At 39.7% G+C, this 18,943-nt stretch overlaps 1 protein-coding gene across 1 annotated transcript in view; it reads left to right on the top strand.

Moving 5' to 3' along the window:
• HERC2 (HECT and RLD domain containing E3 ubiquitin protein ligase 2) overlaps positions 1 to 18,943 on the top strand; it is a 242,558-nt gene that overhangs the window by 152,937 nt on the left and 70,678 nt on the right. Inside the window, 9 exon segments of the mRNA XM_070463934.1 lie at positions 6,719 to 6,894; positions 13,165 to 13,276; positions 14,986 to 15,067; positions 15,174 to 15,317; positions 16,712 to 16,802; positions 17,089 to 17,266; positions 17,454 to 17,535; positions 17,614 to 17,785; positions 18,508 to 18,652. Coding sequence (XP_070320035.1) covers positions 6,719 to 6,894; positions 13,165 to 13,276; positions 14,986 to 15,067; positions 15,174 to 15,317; positions 16,712 to 16,802; positions 17,089 to 17,266; positions 17,454 to 17,535; positions 17,614 to 17,785; positions 18,508 to 18,652 — 1,182 coding nt within the window.

The following is an 18,943-nucleotide window of genomic DNA, read 5'->3' as shown; positions in this document are numbered from 1 at the left end:
CCCAGTACTCTTGCCTGGAAAATCTAATGGACGGAGGAGCCTGCTGGGTTGCAGTCCCTGGGGTCATGAAGAGTCGGACAGGACTGAACGACTTCACTTTCACTTTTCACTTTCATGCATTGGAGAAGGAAATGGCAACCCACTCCAGTGTTCTTGCCTGGAGAATCCCAGGGACGGTGGAGCCTGGTGGGCCTGCTGTCTGTGGGGTCACACAGAGTCGGACACGACTGAAGTGACTTAGCAGCAGCAGCAGCAGTCCATTTATATTTAGCGTGTTTATCCATATGTATGTTTATATTGTCATTTTGCTGTTTTGAGTTTGTTTTCATAGGTCTTTTTTTCTCCCTTTCTCCTTTGTTCTCTTCTCTTGTAACTTGACTACCTTTAGTGTAAGTTTGCATTTCATTTCCTTTTTTGTGTGTATTTCTATTATAGATTTTTGTGTTCTGGTTAATGTGAGTTTTTTGTACCACAGTCTAGTTATATATGTGCTTATTTTAAGTTGCTTATCTCTTAATTTTAAATACATTTTAGATACCATGCATTTGTACTCTACTCCCCTTATGGTCATTGTTTTTCAATTCATGCCTCACATCTAATTATTTTGTATAATCTTAAACACTTAATGTGGGATTTTTACTACTTTTGTCTTTTAATTTCCCTACTGGCTTTATGTATGGATGATTTCCTGTCTTGTTTCTGGTTGTGGCCTTTTTTTTCCCACCTAGAGAAGTTCCTTTAGAGTTTGTCATAAAGCTTGTTTGGTGTTTCTGAGTTCTTAAAAAATGTTTACTTGTCTGTAAAGCTTTTGTTTTCACCATCAAATTTCAGTGTGAGCTTTTGTTGGGTATTCTTGGGTGTAGGTTTTTCTTTTTCATCATTTCAAGTATGTTATGTCAGTCTCTTCTGGTCTGCAGAGTTTTTCCTCAAAAAAAATCCGATAATACCATTATTGGAGATCCCTTGTATGTTATTTTTTACTTTTCCTCTGTTAGTTTTAATATTCTCTCTTTTTGTTCATTTTTTTCCATTTAGTTTACAATATGTCCTCACATATTCCTCTGTAGGTTAATCCTTTATGGGACTCTCTGCACCTCCTGGACTTGGTTGACTTTTCCTTTCTCAAGTTAGGGAAGTTTTCAGCTATTATCTCCTCAAATATTTTATCAAACACTTTTTCTTTTCTTCTTGGACCTTTATAATGTGACTGTGTGCTTGATATTGCCCTAAAGATCTCTTAAACTGCCCTTATTTCTTTTAGTCCTTTTTTTCTGTTTGGTGGTGGTGATTTACACTATTCTGTCTTCCAGCTCATGAATCCATTCTTCTGTCAGATTTAGTTTACTATTCATTCCTTCTAATGTATTGTTCATTTCACTTATTTATTAATTGTGTGGTTCTGTATATTTTCTATTTTTTTCTTAAAATGTTTCTAATTTCTCTCTCTATGTATCCATGCTCTTCCTGAGTTCTTTGATCATCTTTACCATAATTACTCTGAACTGTTTCCCTGGTAGATTGCCTGAGAATCTGCCACATCACTTTGTTTTCTTTCTGGTGTTTTATCCTGCTCCTTCATCTGAAGCATATTCTGTTGTTTCAGTTTGTCAAAATTGCTTCTTGTGTTTTTGTGAATGTGGTGAAAGAAAGTGAAAGTGAAGTCACTCAGTCGTGTCCGACTCTTTTTGTGACCCTGTGGACTGTAGCCCACCAGGCTCCTCCATCCATGGGATTCTCCAGGCAAGAATACTGGAGTGGGTTGCCATTTCCTTCTCCAGGGAATCTTCCCAACCCAGGGATCGAACCCAGGTCTCCCGCATTGCAGGCAGACACTTTAACCTCTGAGCCACCAGGGAAGCCCATTTGTTCTGTTTCTCAGCCTTGGAGAAGTGGCCCTCTGTAAGAGACGTCCTGTGCAGTCCAGCAGTGCACCTCCTTTTCATCACCCAAGGAAGTGCCAGGGGCCTTCTGGTCTCAGGATTGGACCTGGTCTGCATTTACAGACTTGATGTGCTGGCTGCAGGATTAATAGTTTTCTTGTTTCTGGTGGGTGTTGTTATTGTTCATTCGCTAAGTTGTTTCCAGTTCTTTGTGACCCAATGAACTGCAGCACCCCAGACTTTCCTGTCCTTTACTGTCTCCCGGAATTTGCTTAAACTCATGTCCATTGCATCAGTGATGCCATCCAATGATCTGATCCTCTGTTAATGCCTTCTCCTCCTGCCTTCAGTCTTTTCCAGCATCAGGGTCTTTTCCAATGAGTTGGCTCTTCACATCAGGTGGCCAAAGTATTGGAGCTTCAGCATCAGTCCTTCCAGTGAATATCAGGATTGATTTCCTTTAGGATTGACTGGTTTGATCTCCTTGTACTCCAAGGGACTCTAAAGAGTGTTGTCTGGCACCACAATTTGCAAGCATCAGTTCTTGGGTGTTCAGCCTTCTTTGCGGTCCAATTCTCACATCCATACATTACTACTGGAAAAACCATAGCTTTGACTCTGTGGACCAAAATGATATCTCTGCTTTTTAATACGCTGTCTAGGTTTGTCATAGCTTTTCTTCCAAGAAGCAAGTGTCTTTTTTAATTTTGTGGCTGTGGTCACCATCTGCAGTGATTTTGGAGCACCATCTGCAGTGATATAAAATCTGTCACTGTTTCCATTTTGTCCCCATCTATTTGTGATGATGTGATGGGACTGGATGCCATGATCTTTGTTTTTTGAATGTTGAGTTTTAAGCCAGCTTTTTCACTCTCCTCTTTCACCCTCATCAAGAGGCTCTTTAGTTCCTCTTCACTTTCTGCCATTAGAGTGGTATCATCTGCATATCTGAAGTTGTTGATATTTTTTAGATAGGTGAAATTCCTTGTGGGAGGGGCTGGTGCCTATCCTCTGGTAGGTGAAGTTGGGTCTTGATCCTCTGGTGGGCAGGGCCTTGTCTAGAGTCAGTTGAAGTCGATGGGTAGGGCCGTGTCCCCACCTTGTTTGTTGTTTGGGCTGAGGCCTTGCAGCACTGGTGTCTAAAGTCTGGTGTTTGAAGCCAGGTCTTGGTGTCAGGGTGTTATCCTCCATGATAGCTCATGCAGCTGAGTATTTCCCCAGTATATCTGCCACCATTGTCTGCACCCGCAGGCAGGGCCACAGCCACCCCCTGCCTCCCCTTTGGGGAGACCCTCTAAGACCAGCAGGTAGATGTGGCCCCAGCACCTATGAGATTACTGCTTTTGCTCTTAGTCCCAGCACATGTGAGGTTTTGCAGGCACCCTTTATGAGTGAGGATCTTTTCCCCCCAGTCCTGCCTCTAGAGCTCATCTAGTGAAGCCCCTCTGGTCTTCAAGGACAAATGTTTTTAAGGTTCCTCTTCCCTGTGCCCGACCTGCAGGCTCGGGAGAGTGACATGAGAAAAACTCTTGAATATAATTGTTCTCCAGTTTGTGGGTCGCCAACCCTGGAGGGTTTGGGGTTTGATTCTATCATGAGTTCACACCGTCTACCATTCTTGTTGTGGTCCATCTTCAGAGGACCTTTCCTGGTGGTTTCAGTCTGGCCGTGATAGTTCTTTTGCAGATGGTTGTGATTTTGTTGTGCTTGTGAGAAGAGACAAGCTAAGGGTTCTTCTGCTCTGCCATCTTGACCATTCTGATAGTATTCCTTTGATGGTTTGCAAATGGCAAGAGAGGTTTCTTTTCTCATCATCTCTATAGTAACATTGAGCCCATTTTCTCCCCTTGATTAAATAATTTTATTTATTTTAAAATTTGACATGTGTACAACTTGAATTTGTTGCTTACCAGATCAGCTTGAAAAGAAAACAAAACAAATTCCTTCCTCACTGTCTTTGGTTAAAAGCAAGTAAAAAGCTCTAGGCAAAAGTCATTGCCATACACCTTGGGCCTCTTTGGGCATCTAGCATCATGTTATTTCCATTAAATGTGTATTAGTAAGCAGTGGTTCTTTTTAACCATATATATGACACTGAAATTGTCTTTTTTTGTTTTCATACCTTTAATTTGGTAATAAGGACATTTTCAAAATTAATCCAAGTTAATTTTATCTCTTAAAAATTCTGAAAGAATCAGTGAAAGTTCTTTTAAATAGAACATATTATAGATTAGTGACACTGCCACATAAATCTTTCAGTAAATCTACACTATTTTAGTAAATTATATATATTTAAAAAATGCAAAATAAGGCAATTTTTTTTTTACTACCTATAAGTACGTTGTCTCATGAGAACTTATTTAATTGGTATGATAATGGATAAAGATGTCAAATATTTGACTTTCTGTTCATCCAAAGTTCATCATAAGTGAGTTTATTTTTAAATTATTAAGTGCTGTTTGTCAGTCATTGCTTTATTATTTTGGTATTCCCACAAAGGGCTTCCCAAGAAGCTCAGATGGTAGAGAATCTCCCTGCTGTGTGGGAGACCAGGGTTCAATCCTTATGTCAGGAGGATCTCCGGGAGAAGGGAATGGCAACATACTCCATTATTCTTCCCTGGAGAATTCCATAGACAGAGGAGCCTGGTGGGCTATAGTCCATGAGTCACAAAGTCAGGCACAACTGAGCAACTAACACACATGCCCACATAAGGACAGACAAGTTTCACGGGGTCATACTGTGTTACATCAAAGAACCTGATACACAGCCAGTCATAGATTAATTTTTTTTAAGGGTGGAAAGTTGGTAATATGTCTAGAGACTATGGGACCATACTAGCACTGCCCCCCCCAGGTCCAAGAGTTGATTATTTGGCCTTTGTGTACACTGGAAGATTTTTTTGTTTGTTTATTTTCTTCCAGTCTTCAATGAATAAAATTGTAGAACACCATTCATTCATGAATGTCATTAAACTATTTTGTGGAATACTGTGTAATTAACAGTTACTGTCAATGGTGGTAATAATAAAGTGACCAATGATGAAAATGTAATATATTATTAAGTTTTTTTGAGAAAAGATAATGCATTTAGTGACTTTTATTATAATAACTTATTCCTGGGTAATGGAAAATGCAGTTTGTCTTATGTCTGAATTATGCTACTGAATATTTTCTGTTTTAATTTTGCTTTGTATTTAATTTGCTTTGTATTTTACATTTGTAAGTAGATCAATAACCAAGGATTAATTTATTTAATAAAAAACTGATATTGTTTTTCATAAAAGATATATTGACTTTAACAAATTTTCAGTTGAAAACAATTTATTATGTATTATTTGATGAGCACGAAATAGCTTATATCACATATATGAGAAATATTAAGCATTGTGAGTACTCAGAAAATTCATGGCCCAGTCTCCACCCATCCAACCAACTTACAAAGTAGAGCATTATCATTCCTAAAGCTATTGAACTCTCTAGCACTGCCTTTCTTCTAAAAATGGCTTGTTAGAAAGTATCCTGAATCCTCCATGAACCTACCACCCAGTTTTAATGATTATCAACATTTTTGCTAGTCATTTCACTAACTCTATTCCTTCCTTCCCATTTTTTTTTGAGTGTTTTAAAGCAAGTTCTAGCCATGGCATTATTTCAGTAGTGAGTACTTCAATTATTAATTTCTGACAAGGACTTTAAAAATGTAACCACAATGCCATCACACCTAAAATTTTGTACTTAATGTGATACAAAATCCAGTCAATGTTTAAATTTTCCCAATTATCCCATAAATGTTCTTTGCATTTGCTTTTTATGATTCGTGAGTCAGACAGTGTCTGCCTTTGGCACTGCATTAAAATCTTAACCCTTTTGTTTTTTCCTTGCTAAATAAAGAAACTTTTTTTTTTCCTGTAAAAGTTTTCATTTCTCTATTTGTTTCTTTTATTCAAACTGTTCTTCCTGTGACATCATAGATATTATAGATCTTAAGGTTTGGTTAGATCCCCTTGAAGCAGTCAGTCTTTGTTCAGTGAAATACAGGGGCAGAAGAATAAACTACATTTAGAAATGCCATGTATGGGATGTGGGACGTACTGCAGGACAGAAGGCCAACAGTAAAATAACGAATGGCAAAGACATAACAGAGTTTGACCTTCATTTGAACAAGTCCAGAATAGAAAGATGTTTCCAAGACAGAAAATTTGATCACTGGTAGCACTTAGATGACATAAGATTATTGTTTTAGCTATCATAAGAGTACTGTGGATGTATTTTTTAAATGCTGATATTTCGCTGATACCTACTGAAGTTTTGAAACAACACGTTGTCAGGAATTTTCTTATGATAATCCCTACATGAACAAAATCAATCATACATTGATAATTGTTGATCTAGTTGTGGGGTTACGAGGTCTGTGTATAGTTTTTTCTAATTTGTATGTAATCAATTTTTTTTTTAAAACGGTTTATTTTATATTGAAGTGTAGCTGCTTAACAATGTTATGATAGTTTCAGGTAAGTAGCAGAGTGACTTAGCCACACATATAATGTATCCATTCTCCCTCAAATTCCCCTGCTATCCAGGCTACCACATAACATTGATCTGTGTTCTCTGTGCTATACAGTAGGTCCTTGTGGTTATCTGTTTTATTTATTTATTTATTTATTTTTGGTTATCTGTTTTAAATATAGCAGTGTGTGCATGTTGATCTCAGATTCTCTATACTTTAAGCGTTACGAAGGCTTGCGACTTGCCACGTACTGTGTGTCTCATGTGTCCTTCTCTCTAGTTAAAGTGTTTGGCTCTGAGAGCTCTGCAGCTTGCTGTGTTTGCTTTTAGTATCACAGGTATATTGAAATTGCGATAAAGCAGTGCAGAAGCTCAGGAATTGATTGTAAAATCCATGGTCTCATCCTGCTGGGACGGATACGTGCAGAGGAGGAAGATTTGGCTGCAGTTCCTTTCTTAGCTTCAGATAATGAAGAAGAAGAAGATGAAAAAGGCAACAGTGGGAGGTGAGAGCTGTTTGCTTATGTCCACACTCTCACTTTCAAAAGCCAATATTTAATTAGAGTGTATCCCATAATGAGAATACATTAGGATTATTGTACTACAGTCTATATGTATTATATAGTCTATATGTATTATATAGACTATATGTATTATATTATTGCTCATAGGACTATTTGGTAAATATTAGTTAAGTTTTCTGAAATTTTAATTTAATTTTAGGAAAAATTTACTATGGAAACACTGTATTTAGAAAAATTTGTTTAAAAGGAAAAATAAAAATGTTTAATTTTCTGCCTCAAATATTGCTGTTAATATTTTGGTGTATATTCTTATAGTTTTATTCTTTATTTGTCCCTAATTGTGTTTTCCTGTGGAGATAGTATGTGGTAGTATATATTTTAAAGCCTTTTTTGTTAAGTATTTTATTGTTAACATGTAAATTGAAAGTTTTCATTATAATAGAATATACATAAGACTTACCATTTTAACCAGTTGTTAAGTGTATTGTTAAGTGGCGTTAAATACATTTATATTATTTGGCAGCTAGGAGCAGCAACCATTTTTAGAATATATGTATCCTTTTTCTTCTGTTGTATAGTTTTTTTAATTGACTCAGTCTATTTATGATTTATATTTATATTTATTGACTATGCCAAAGCCTTTGACTTTGTGGATCACAATAAACTGTGGAAAGTTCTGAAAGAGATGGGAATACCAGACCACCTGACCTGCCTCTTGAGAAACCTGTATGCAGGTCAGGAAGCAACAGTTAGAACTGGACATGGAACAACAGACTGGTTCCAAATAGGAAAAGGAGTAAGTCAAGGCTGTATATTGTCACCCTGCTTATTTAACTTATATGCAGAGTACATCATGAGAAACGCTGGGCTGGATGAAGCCCAAGCTGGAATCAAGATTGCTGGGAGAAATACCAATAACCTCAGATATGCAGATGACACCACCTTTATGGCAGAAAGGGAAGAAGAACTAAAGAGCCTCTTGATGAAAGTGAAAGAGGAGAGTGAAAAAGTTGGTTTAAAGCTCAACATTCAGAAAACTAAGATCATGGCATCTGGTCCCATCACTTCATGGCAAATAGATGGGGAAATAGTGGAAACAGTGTCAGACTTTATTTTTGGGGGCTCCAAAATCACTGCAGATGGTGATTGCAGTCATGAAATTAAAAGACACTTACTCCTTGGAAGGAAAGTTATGACCAACTTAGACAGCATATTAAAAAGCAGAGACATTACTTTGCCAACAAAGGTCTGTCTGGTCAAGGCTATGGTTATTTCCAGTAGTCATGTATGGATGTGAGAGTTGGACTATAAAGAAAGCTGAGCACCGAAGAATTGATGCTTTTGAACTGTGGTGTTGGAGAAGACTCTTGAGAGTCCCTTGGACTGCAAGGAGATCCAACCAGTCCATCCTAAAGGAGATCAGTCCTGGGTGTTCATTGGAAGGACTGATGTTGAAGCTGAAACTCCAGTACTTTGGCCACCTGATGCAAAGAGCTGACTCATTTGAAAAGACCCTGATGCTGGGAAAGATTGGGGGCAGGAGGAGAAGGGGACGACAGAGGATGAGATGGCTGGATGGCATCACTGACTTGATGGACATGGGTTTGAGTAGGCTCCGGGAGTTGGTGATGGACAGGGATGCCTGGTGTACTGCGGTTCATGGGGTCGCAAAGAGTCGGACACGACTGAGCGACTGAGTTAAGCTGAACTGAACTGAATTATGATGTACAACAAATTGGAAGTAACAATATTCATTTTTCTTAAGTTTTAACAGTATAGTTAACACTGACATGCAACAAATTGGAAATAGCAATATCCATTTTTAAGTTTTTTTCAACAGTATAGTTAACACCTAACTCATGACATCACTTGCTGGTTTTGCCGTTATACTTATTTTTTATTATTTCTTTCAATTTTATTTTCATTTTATTTTGAAGAATTTGTGGGCTTTGTTGCTCAAACTTTTAACTTGTTGAGGGCAGGTCAGAAGATAGGATGAGTGAGGTGGCAGGAGCCAGCTGCCTGTGCTTCAGGAGCCCTGGGTTTTGCGGCAGGCCTCCCCTGGTAGAATGGAGGTTGGGACTTGCAGCACAGCGGACCAGTGCGATGGACAGAGGGTGTAGAGGAGGAAAATTGCACTTTGCCTTGGGACGTGTGCTTGTGTTAGAGCACGTCGAGGGTCATATGACTTTATCCATTTTAGTATTTCTTTTGGGAAAACATATGACCGAACAGAGGTCTGGCTTTAGGGACATGGCCACAGTGCCAGTCCTGGTGGTGATTCTTAGAGCCATTTAACCAGCATTCTTTCCAGTTACATCTGTAGTAGCTATGTTAAGGTGATGGGTGGTAATTGCTGTAAAAGCTGTCAGTCACGGTCAGCTTGATGTAAAAGAAAAATTAGACAGTGTCTCCAAGTTCCTAGTGTCTCATAGGAAGCCCCTTCATGGATCATAACCTTGTCCTAGCTAAGGGGTGTACATCCATCACTCAGTGAAGCTAAGAGCCATGCCATGCAGGACCTCTCAAGACAAACGGGTCATAGCAGAGAGTTCTGACAAAACATGGTCCACTGGAGGAGGGAATGGCAAACCATTCCAGTATTCTTGCTTTGAGAACTGCATGAACAGGATGAAAGGCAAAAAGATATGACAACAGAAGATGAGACCCCCAGGTCAGAAGGTGTCCACTGTGTTGCTGGGGAAGAGCGGAGAAACAGTTCCAGGAAGAATGAAGAGACTGGGCCAAAGCAGAAATGACTCTCAGTTGTGGATGTGTCTGGTGGTGAAAGTAAAGTCCAATGTTGTAAAGAACAATATTGCATAGGAACCTGGAATGTTAGGTCCATGAATCAAGGTAAATTGGATGTGGTCAGGCAGGAGATGGCAAGAGTGAACATCGCCATCTTAAGAATCTGTAAAGTAAAATAAATGGGAATGGGCAAATTCAATTCAGGTAACCATTATACATACTAATGTGGGCAAGAATCCCTTAGAACTGGAGTAGCCCTCATGGTAAATAAGAGTCTGATTGTACTTGGGTACAATCTCCAAATCAACAAAATGATCTTGGTTCACTTCCAAGGCAAAACCATTCAATATCACAGTAATCCAAGTCTGTGCTCCAACCACTGATGCCAAAGTTGACTGGTTCTGTGAAGACCTAAAATGCTTTCTAGAACTAACACCAAAAAATATAATCATAAAAGATTGGAATGCAAAATTAGGAAGTCAAGAAATACCTGGAGTATGCCCTTGGACTACAAAATGAAGCAGGGCAAAAGCTAACAGTTTTGTCAAGAGAACACACTGGTCATAGCAAACATCCTCTTCAACAACACAGGAGAGATTTCTGAAAGTGTTAGGCACTCAGTTGCGTCTGACTCTTTGCAACCCCATGGACTTTAGCTCACCAGGCTCTTCTGTCCATGGAATTCTCCAGACAAGAATACTGGAGTGGGTAGACATTCCCTTCTCCAGGGGATCTTTCCAACCCAGGGATGGAACCCAGGTCTCCTGCATTGCAGGTGAATTCTTCACCATCTGAGCCACCAGGGAAGTCCTACAAAATGAAGCAGAGCAAAAGCTAACACTTTTGTCAAGAGAACACACTGGTCATAGCAAACACCGTCTTCCATTAACAAGAGACAACTCTACATATGGATATCACCCAATGATCAATACTAAAATCAGGTGGATTATATTCTTTACAGCCAAAGATGGAGAAGCTATATCCCATTAGCAAGATACAAGAACTGGAGCTGATTGTGCCTTCAGATCATGAGCTCCTTATTGCAAAATTCAGGCTTAAATTGAAGAAAGTAGGGAAAACCACTAGGCCATTCAGGTATGACCTAAATCAAATCCCTTATGATTATACAGTGGAGGTGAAATAGATTCAAGGGATTAGATCTGGTAGACAAAGTGCCTGAAGAACTATGGACAGAGGTTTGTAACATTGTATAGGAGGCAGTGACCAAAACCCATCCCAAAGAAAAAAATACTAGAAGGCAAAGTGGTTGTCTGAGAAGGTTTTACAAATAGCGGAGAATAGAAGTGAAAGGCATGCAAGAAATGGAAGTATACCCAACTGAATGCAGAATTCCAGAGAATAGCAAGGAGAGATAAGAAAGCCTTCTTAAGTGAACAATGCAAAGAAATAGAGGAAAACAATAGAATGGGAAAGACTAGAGATCTCTTCGAGAAAATTGGAGATACCAAGGGAACATTTCATACAGGGATGGGCATGATAAAGGACAGCAAGGGTGAAGACTTAACAGAAGCAGAAGAGATTAAGAAGAGGTGGAAGAATGCACAACTATCCAAAAAGGATCTTAATGATCCAGATAACCCTGGTGGTGTGCTTACTTACTTGGAGCCGAACATCCTGGAGTATGAAGTCAAGTGGACCTTAGGAGGCATGACTATGAACAAAACTAGTGGAAGTGATGAAATTCCATCTGAGTTATTTTAAATCCTAAAAAATGATGTTTTGAAAGTGCCCACTCAATATGCCCACAAGTTTGGAGAACTCAGAACTGGCATCAGTACTGGAAAAGGTCAGTTTTCATTCGAATCCCAAAGAAGGGCAGCACCAAAGAATGTTCAAACTACCATAAAGTTGCATTTCACCTGCTAGCAAGGTAGTGGTCAAAAGCCTTAAAGCTAAGTAAGCATCAGCAGTATGCGAACCAAGAACTTTCAGATGTACAAGCTGGGTTTAGAAAAGGCAGAGGAACCAGAGATCAAATTGCCAACATTCATTGAGATATAGAGAAAGCAAGGAAATTTCAGAAAAACATCTACTTCTGTTTCATTGACTATGCTAAAACCTTTGACTGTGTGGATACACAACAAACTGGAAAATTCTTAAAGAGATGGGGATATCAGACTATCTTTCCTGTCTTTTGAGAAGCACTTATGCAGGTCAAGAAGCAGCAGGTAGAACCAGACATGGAACAGCAGACTGGTTCAGAATTGGAAAAGGAGTATGACAAGGCTGTATATTGTCACCCTGCTTATTTAACTTATATGCAGAGTACATCATGCAAAATACCGGGCTGGATGAATCACAAGTTAGAATCAAGATTACTGGGACAAATGTTAGCAATTTCACCTATGCAGATGATACCACTCTAATGCCAGAAAGCTGCTAAGTCACTTCAGTCGTGTCCAACTCTGTGCGACCCCGTAGACGGCAGCCCACCAGGCTCCCCCATCCCTGGGATTCTCCAGGGAGTGGAGTGGGTTGCCATTGCCTTCTCCGGCCAGAAAGCTAAGAGGAACTTAAAAGCCTCTAAATGAGGGTGAAAAAGGAGAGTGGAAAACCTAGCTTTAAGCTCAGCATTCAAAAAACAAAGATCATGACATTAAGTTCCATCACTTCATAGCAAATAGAAAGGGAAAAGTGGAAACAGTGACAGATTTTATTTTCTTGGTCTCCAAAATCACTGCTGATGGTGACTGAAGTCATGAATTTAAAAGATAGAAGCAACAAACCTAGACAGCATATTAAAAAGCAGATACATCGCTTTGCTGACGAAGGTCCATCTAGTCAAAGCAATAGTTTTTCCAGTAGTCATGTACAGATGTGCAAGTTGCACCATAAAGAAGGCTGAGTGCATAAGAATTGATGCTTTCCAACTGTGGTGCTGGAGAAGACTCTTGCCAGTCCCTTGAGTACAAGGAGATTAAACCAGTCAATCCTAAAGGAAATCAACCTTGAGTATGTATTAATTGGAAGGATTGATGCTGAAACTGAAGCTGCAGTACTTGGATCACCTGATCTGAAGAGCTGACTAATTTGAAAAGACCCTGATGCTGAGAGAGATTGAAGGTAGGATGAAAAGGGGATGATAGATGAGATAGTTGGATGGCATTCCTGACTCAATGGATATGAGTTTGAGTAAACTCTGGGAGATAGTAAAGGACAGGGAAGACTTTACAGTCTATGAGATTGCAGAGAGTCAGATAGGACTTACCAACTAAACAATAACAACTCCTAGAAAGATTTCCGCCAGGATGAATAGCTAAAGTTGAATTCTAGTACTGAAAGGTAGTATGCTGCTTTGTAGACATTTTGACCCTCTGCACCACTGACTTCAGTATACACGTCAGATTTTGTTTAGTTACAGCAGCATTTTAAGAGTTTTGATGGTAACCAGCAAGCTGTGTGCTTTAGGTGGTTTCCTTTTTATTTAAAACATGGTTATGTGATTAACCTCTTTCTGTTTTATTTTTTTACTTTGATTAGCCTTATTAGAAAGAAGGCAGCAGGTCTGGAATCAGCAGCTACAATAAGAACCAAAGTGTTTGTGTGGGGCCTGAACGACAAGGACCAGCTGGGAGGTCTGAAGGGTTCCAAGGTGTGTGCCCGACACCCCGTGCGCTTGCCACCCTGCACTGCTCGGGCCCACACAGGCCCAGAGTTAGCCAGGCCTCTTAAAGTTTTTATAATGATTTTCCCTTTTATGTGCTTTTTTTAAAAAAATTTATTTATTTTTAATTGAAGGATAATTTGCTTTACAATATTGGTTTGATTTCTGCCATACATCATACCTTTTATATGTTGTTTTTAAAATAGACTTTTCGTAAGTAATTCTTGATATGTACTCATAGACATCATTTTAGGTTCTAAGATGCCTCTGTCCTTGGAAAACAATGCATGTTAGGTATAGTTGCATTATTGCTGTTTTATAAACTAGAAGATACACTTCCGAAAACATTTGACAAGCATAGAGCTGAAAATTGTAGACTATATATAATTATATTTTAAAGAGTAGGAACAACAAGGTATGCATTTGAACTCGAGTCAAATTCACCTGTGGCTCTGAACCAAGGCGCCACAGAATAGATTCCTCTAAGGCTTAGTGTCTGGAAACAGTTTCTTTTTGACTGAACATCTCTACTACTTTGGATTTCTCAGGTTGTGCTATTGGTAAGGAACCTACCTGCCAATGCAGGAGACCCAAGAGATGCGGGTTCAATCCCTGGGTCGGGAAGATCCCCTGGAGGGAGGCATAGCAGCACACTCCAGTGTTCTTGCCTCGAGCATCCCATGGACAGAGGAACTTGGCAGCTTCAGTCCATAAGGTCACAGAGAATTGAACATGACTGAAGCGGCTTAGCACACATACTACTTAGCATTTCATGAGACCTCACTCCTTATAAGATCCCTGTTATTTACATTGTTGAGACACTGAAATGGAAAGTTAGAGCTCATTTGTCTTAAGACCGTGGTTCTAGTGTGATGAAAAGAGTCCTATGTAGTTTAGCGGCCTTGGGCTCCTTGTGATTTTGAGGCTGCTGCCCTGCATTTGGAGACGTGTGGGGCCTAGGAGCTCTGGGAGCTTCTGTTATTACTGTGGGCTGTCTAGTGGGTCCTTTGTGCACATGGACGTTGTGGCAGTTTGCACACGAAAGGTAGATTGGTGCTTCATCGTTGTGATGGAGAATGTCCTTCTTCCATGGTAGCATTGACTGTTTGATACTTTATGACATGTGAGCATCATTAAGGGCTTTTTAGACAGGGGCTTTAGTAATTTTAAAATTAAATCACATTTGTCTCTAACGGGAAATTTAAGTATATATTAATAGTTTCTTAGAGAAGTTAGAATTAATGAGAATGATGAGGACATGACCTGAAATAAAATATAGTTTACCAAATATTTGTTTATATCTTTACAGTATGTGTATTTTATTTTTCACCTTTTATTATGGAGATGTTCAGATGTACCTACCTGGTAGATAGAATAGAGACTTGGTCCTTTTGTCACTGTACCAGCTTCAGCAGTTGTGGCTGGTCACATTTTTGTCTTTATTTTCTACACAGCCTCACCCCTACTTATTTTAAGGTAAATTACAGTATATCATTTCATTCTTAAAATGCTTATGCATCTGTAATAGACAATAGATTCTTTGGAGAGTGTAACCGTGTAAGTTCTTTGTACTATTTAATATGATTACTTGTAATTTTAAAAGTGTAAATAAAAGTTTCTTTTTACTATTTAATACGATTACTTGTAATTTAAAAAGTGTAAATAAAATTTTCTTTTGCTTTTTAAACAATTTTTAGATAAAAGTTCCGTCATTCTCTGAGACCCTGTCTGCTTTGAATGTAGTACAGGTGGCTGGTGGTTCTAAAAGTTTGTTTGCAGGTATGATTATTCTTGTAATATAAAAGTTTTAAATGATGTTGAAGCCTAAATATATAGTTGTTGTGTCACAAAAAGTGAGTCCCTTCCTCACTGCTGTTCCTTACAGTGACAGTGGAAGGAAAAGTGTATGCCTGCGGAGAAGCCACGAATGGCCGGCTGGGGCTGGGCATCTCCAGTGGGACTGTGCCCATCCCGCGACAGATCACAGCTCTCAGCAGTTACGTGGTCAAGAAGGTGGCTGTTCACTCAGGTACAGGCCAGAACTGACACTTGTGCTCAGACAGGCCTGCTGCTCGTGCTCTGTAATTCACTGGGGCTTTAAACAGTTTCCCCTAGAGTGCCCTTGCGTTCTATCAAGTTCTACTCATTATTAGAAGTAAAAATTGGGTAATGTAAAACTTCAGATGGTCTAGAGTTTAATTATTTTTGTTACACAGGACTTTTTGGAGATCAGGGGTTATGTGGGGCATACCCCTCCAAAGCAGGGGGTTCTTAATTTTGAGCTGGGGTCTCAGGTTCGTAAAAGATTGCAGTAATCATGTTCTGCGCTTAAATATGTGTTAATTTTTGGGAATAGAACCTGTAAGTTTCATCAGATTTTAAGTGTCTGTAAATTCTAGCCATAAGAAAGAATCATTTTTTAAAAAGTCACACTGCTTCAATTCAGGAAACATACAGAGCATTATTTTAAAGCACTGTGCTTGGCTTCTGAGGAATGAAACCCAATTGGATACAAACTGAGTTTGTATTTATACAGTAGGGTTAGATTTAACCCCATATAACAGAAAATCTGAACAGTGGTGCCTTGAGCAAGATAGTGATTTACCCTTCTCCTCTGTGGGTCTGGAGGTGAAGGGGAGGGACAGTGCTGCAGCTACAGCGCCCGTGAGGGGCCCTGGGCTACTGTCCATCCTCATCGCAGCTGCAGGCAGCTCATAAGCATTTCCTCCAGCCCACCCTGCCCCTTCGAAGAGCTTTTCTGGAAGCCTCACTCGTCAGTCGAATCTTTGTCACCATCCTGTCTGGGCGAGGGAGTGTGGGAAACATCGTTTTAGGTGAGCACATTGCCTTGGATCATGTGGACTCTGTTGGTAAGTGGGTCTCAGATCCTAGGAGCTGGTGACAGAGAGGAAACTCTTCAGTTCTGAGCTGGGATGGATGGAGTGAAGGAGTGGGCCATGGTGAGGAAAGGGTGTGAGCTGATTGTTTTGGGAAGAGTGAGCATAATGCCTTAATTGCAGTTGATGATACTTGTGCTTTAGTAATTTCATTGTTAAGGTGCATTTCACAAAAGCCTGAATACCACTACACTTGCTAATTTGTCTAATTGCAAATGAACTTAGTTTTACTTTTTCCATCTGAATTTTGATCTTTTATATATTTAATATAGCAACCCCATTAAATTTAATAATGCTAAAAATAGCATTATTTTGCTGCTTCTTTGCAAGTGAAATCCTTTCTAGGACTTAAACTTTGTAGAAATGTTAATTTATTTTATATAATTGTCATCCTTAAATGTTGATCCCATTTACTCATTTGACAGATACTCACACATACTGTGAGTGTGCCAAGCAAAAGAGGTAGTTATGCTGTTAGCTTTTTTTAAGCCAACTTTGGCAGTCTCTATCTATGTGAATGTTGCAGGTGGACGGCACGCTACTGCTTTAACTGTCGATGGCAAAGTGTTTTCCTGGGGTGAAGGTGATGATGGCAAACTTGGACACTTCAGTAGAATGTAAGAATATTTTCTTCATTTTTGCTAATAAGAAACTGTTAATGAATGCTTTTTGGTAATTTTTATAAAAAATTGAACAGGATGGGTTATTTATGCAAAAGAAACTTAAAAATACATTTAAAAAATATCTCTGAATGTGATTTGCCTCACATGTTCTAAGGTTTGATAGTTAAGTGAATCTAAAGATACTGTTTTGATTACATGTGGATCAGTGTAGATGTCCTTTTCCCTCTTCTTTATAAGAGGCTGGATGGATGATAGGGAATCTTATTTAATCTTGCTTTAGGAACTGTGACAAGCCACGGCTGATAGAGGCCCTGAAGACCAAGCGAATCCGGGACATTGCCTGTGGGAGCTCACACAGTGCGGCGCTCACGTCCAGCGGTGAACTGTACACCTGGGGTCTTGGAGAGTACGGCCGCTTGGGACATGGGGATAACACAACACAGCTCAAGCCCAAAATGGTGATTATACATATTTTTGTTGCTTACAGAAAGCCTCCTATCTGCTGATTTCCAGAGAAGATAAGCTCCGAGTCTAGGACAGTTCATAAAGATATGTGCAGTGTTGGCTTTCAGTCTGTGGGGAAAAATTCCCCTTGCTTTCTTGGTGCCTGTGCTTGATTCTGTTTTTAAATTTGTAATTGAGTAGGTGAAAGTCCTTCTTGGTCACAGAGTAATCCAAGTGGCATGTGGAAGTAGAGATGCACAGACCCTGGCTCTGACTGATGAAGGTAAGTCCTGTCTGACTCCACGTTTTGGGGGAGGAATGTTGTGAGATGCTGGCCTGATGTCTATATTTTTAAACCTAGGTTTGGTATTTTCCTGGGGTGATGGTGACTTTGGAAAATTGGGCCGGGGAGGAAGTGAAGGCTGTAACATCCCCCAGAACATTGAGAGACTTAATGGACAAGGGGTGTGCCAGATCGAATGTGGAGCACAGTTCTCCCTGGCCCTCACCAAGTCGGGTGTAGTTTGGACATGGTATGTAAGTGCCTGTCACCCATCAGTGTGTCTATTCAGGGGCTTGAAGGGAGGGGGATGCCTTTATTTTCTTGCTCATCCAGACATCTTTGTCCTTTTATTTATTTTGAGTTGGGATTAGTGACAATATTATAAGAAGAAATTTCCAATTATAACTGGGTTGTTTAGGAAAGAACACTGGAGAAATTTTAGCCTAGCTTGTCTGTCTTATTTAGATAAAGTATATGTAGAGGCTTTTTTCTGCTTTTTTTGCCATGCAGGAGCCTAGTGATCACATGTGTGGAAAACAGATTTCTGATTTCTTTGATCCCTGAAAAAGTTTATGTGTGTTTCTAGTGAAAGATTATTAAATCAGAAAGAGGTGGAATATCCAGCTGACCACGGGCAGACAGTGTGCTGGCCTTGGTCTTTGCATCATGACTCAGAGGCAGCTTGGGGAAGAGATCTTTAAAGAGCTCTTTGAGGTTGTGTGTCATGTTTTCAATCTCTGTATGAAATGTACGACAGTAACTTAAATACTGTAAAACACACATTAAGGATCTTGCTAGCAGAATTAATGAATTATTTTGAATTAATGGCATACTATTTTATAATTTCCAAGACCTTGGGCATTGTGCGTGTTGTCATTGAGCCGGCCCTAGTGCTGCGGCAGTGAGTATTTTGCTGTGGGGTATTGCCAGAGCACAATCATGTGTTAAAATGCTCACTGTTGATCCTTGCAGGGGGAAGGGGGACTATTTCAGACTGGGCCATGGCTCGGATGTGCATGTACGGAAACCACAGGTGGTGGAAGGTCTGCGAGGGAAGAAGATTGTGCATGTGGCTGTTGGGGCCCTGCACTGCTTGGCGGTCACTGATGCAGGACAGGTAAGGGAGCTTGCGACAAGATCTTATGTTGATAGTGTAGCTTGTGACAAAATGAAGTGAGTCTTGGTACTTGGAAAACCAGAAGGGTGGGCTGTGTCCACTGTGTTCCTGTGTACATTTGCCTAACTGTCAGCATGGGTGAGGGCACCCAGGAAAGACTTGCTAAGGCAGGTTATAAAGTAGTGAACTTTCCCACTGTAACGTCTGATAGGGAAATGTGTGTATTTCATTTTAGAACTGAAGTTATCCTTGATAAGAGTTGTTTGTTCTTCCACCATAAGAGGCTATCCC

This window comes from Odocoileus virginianus, unplaced genomic scaffold (assembly GCF_023699985.2).
Source record: "Odocoileus virginianus isolate 20LAN1187 ecotype Illinois unplaced genomic scaffold, Ovbor_1.2 Unplaced_Contig_9, whole genome shotgun sequence".
Lineage (NCBI taxonomy): Eukaryota > Metazoa > Chordata > Mammalia > Artiodactyla > Cervidae > Odocoileus > Odocoileus virginianus.
Note: the sequence above shows the minus strand (reverse complement) of the source record. Positions and strands in the feature narration are given on the sequence as shown.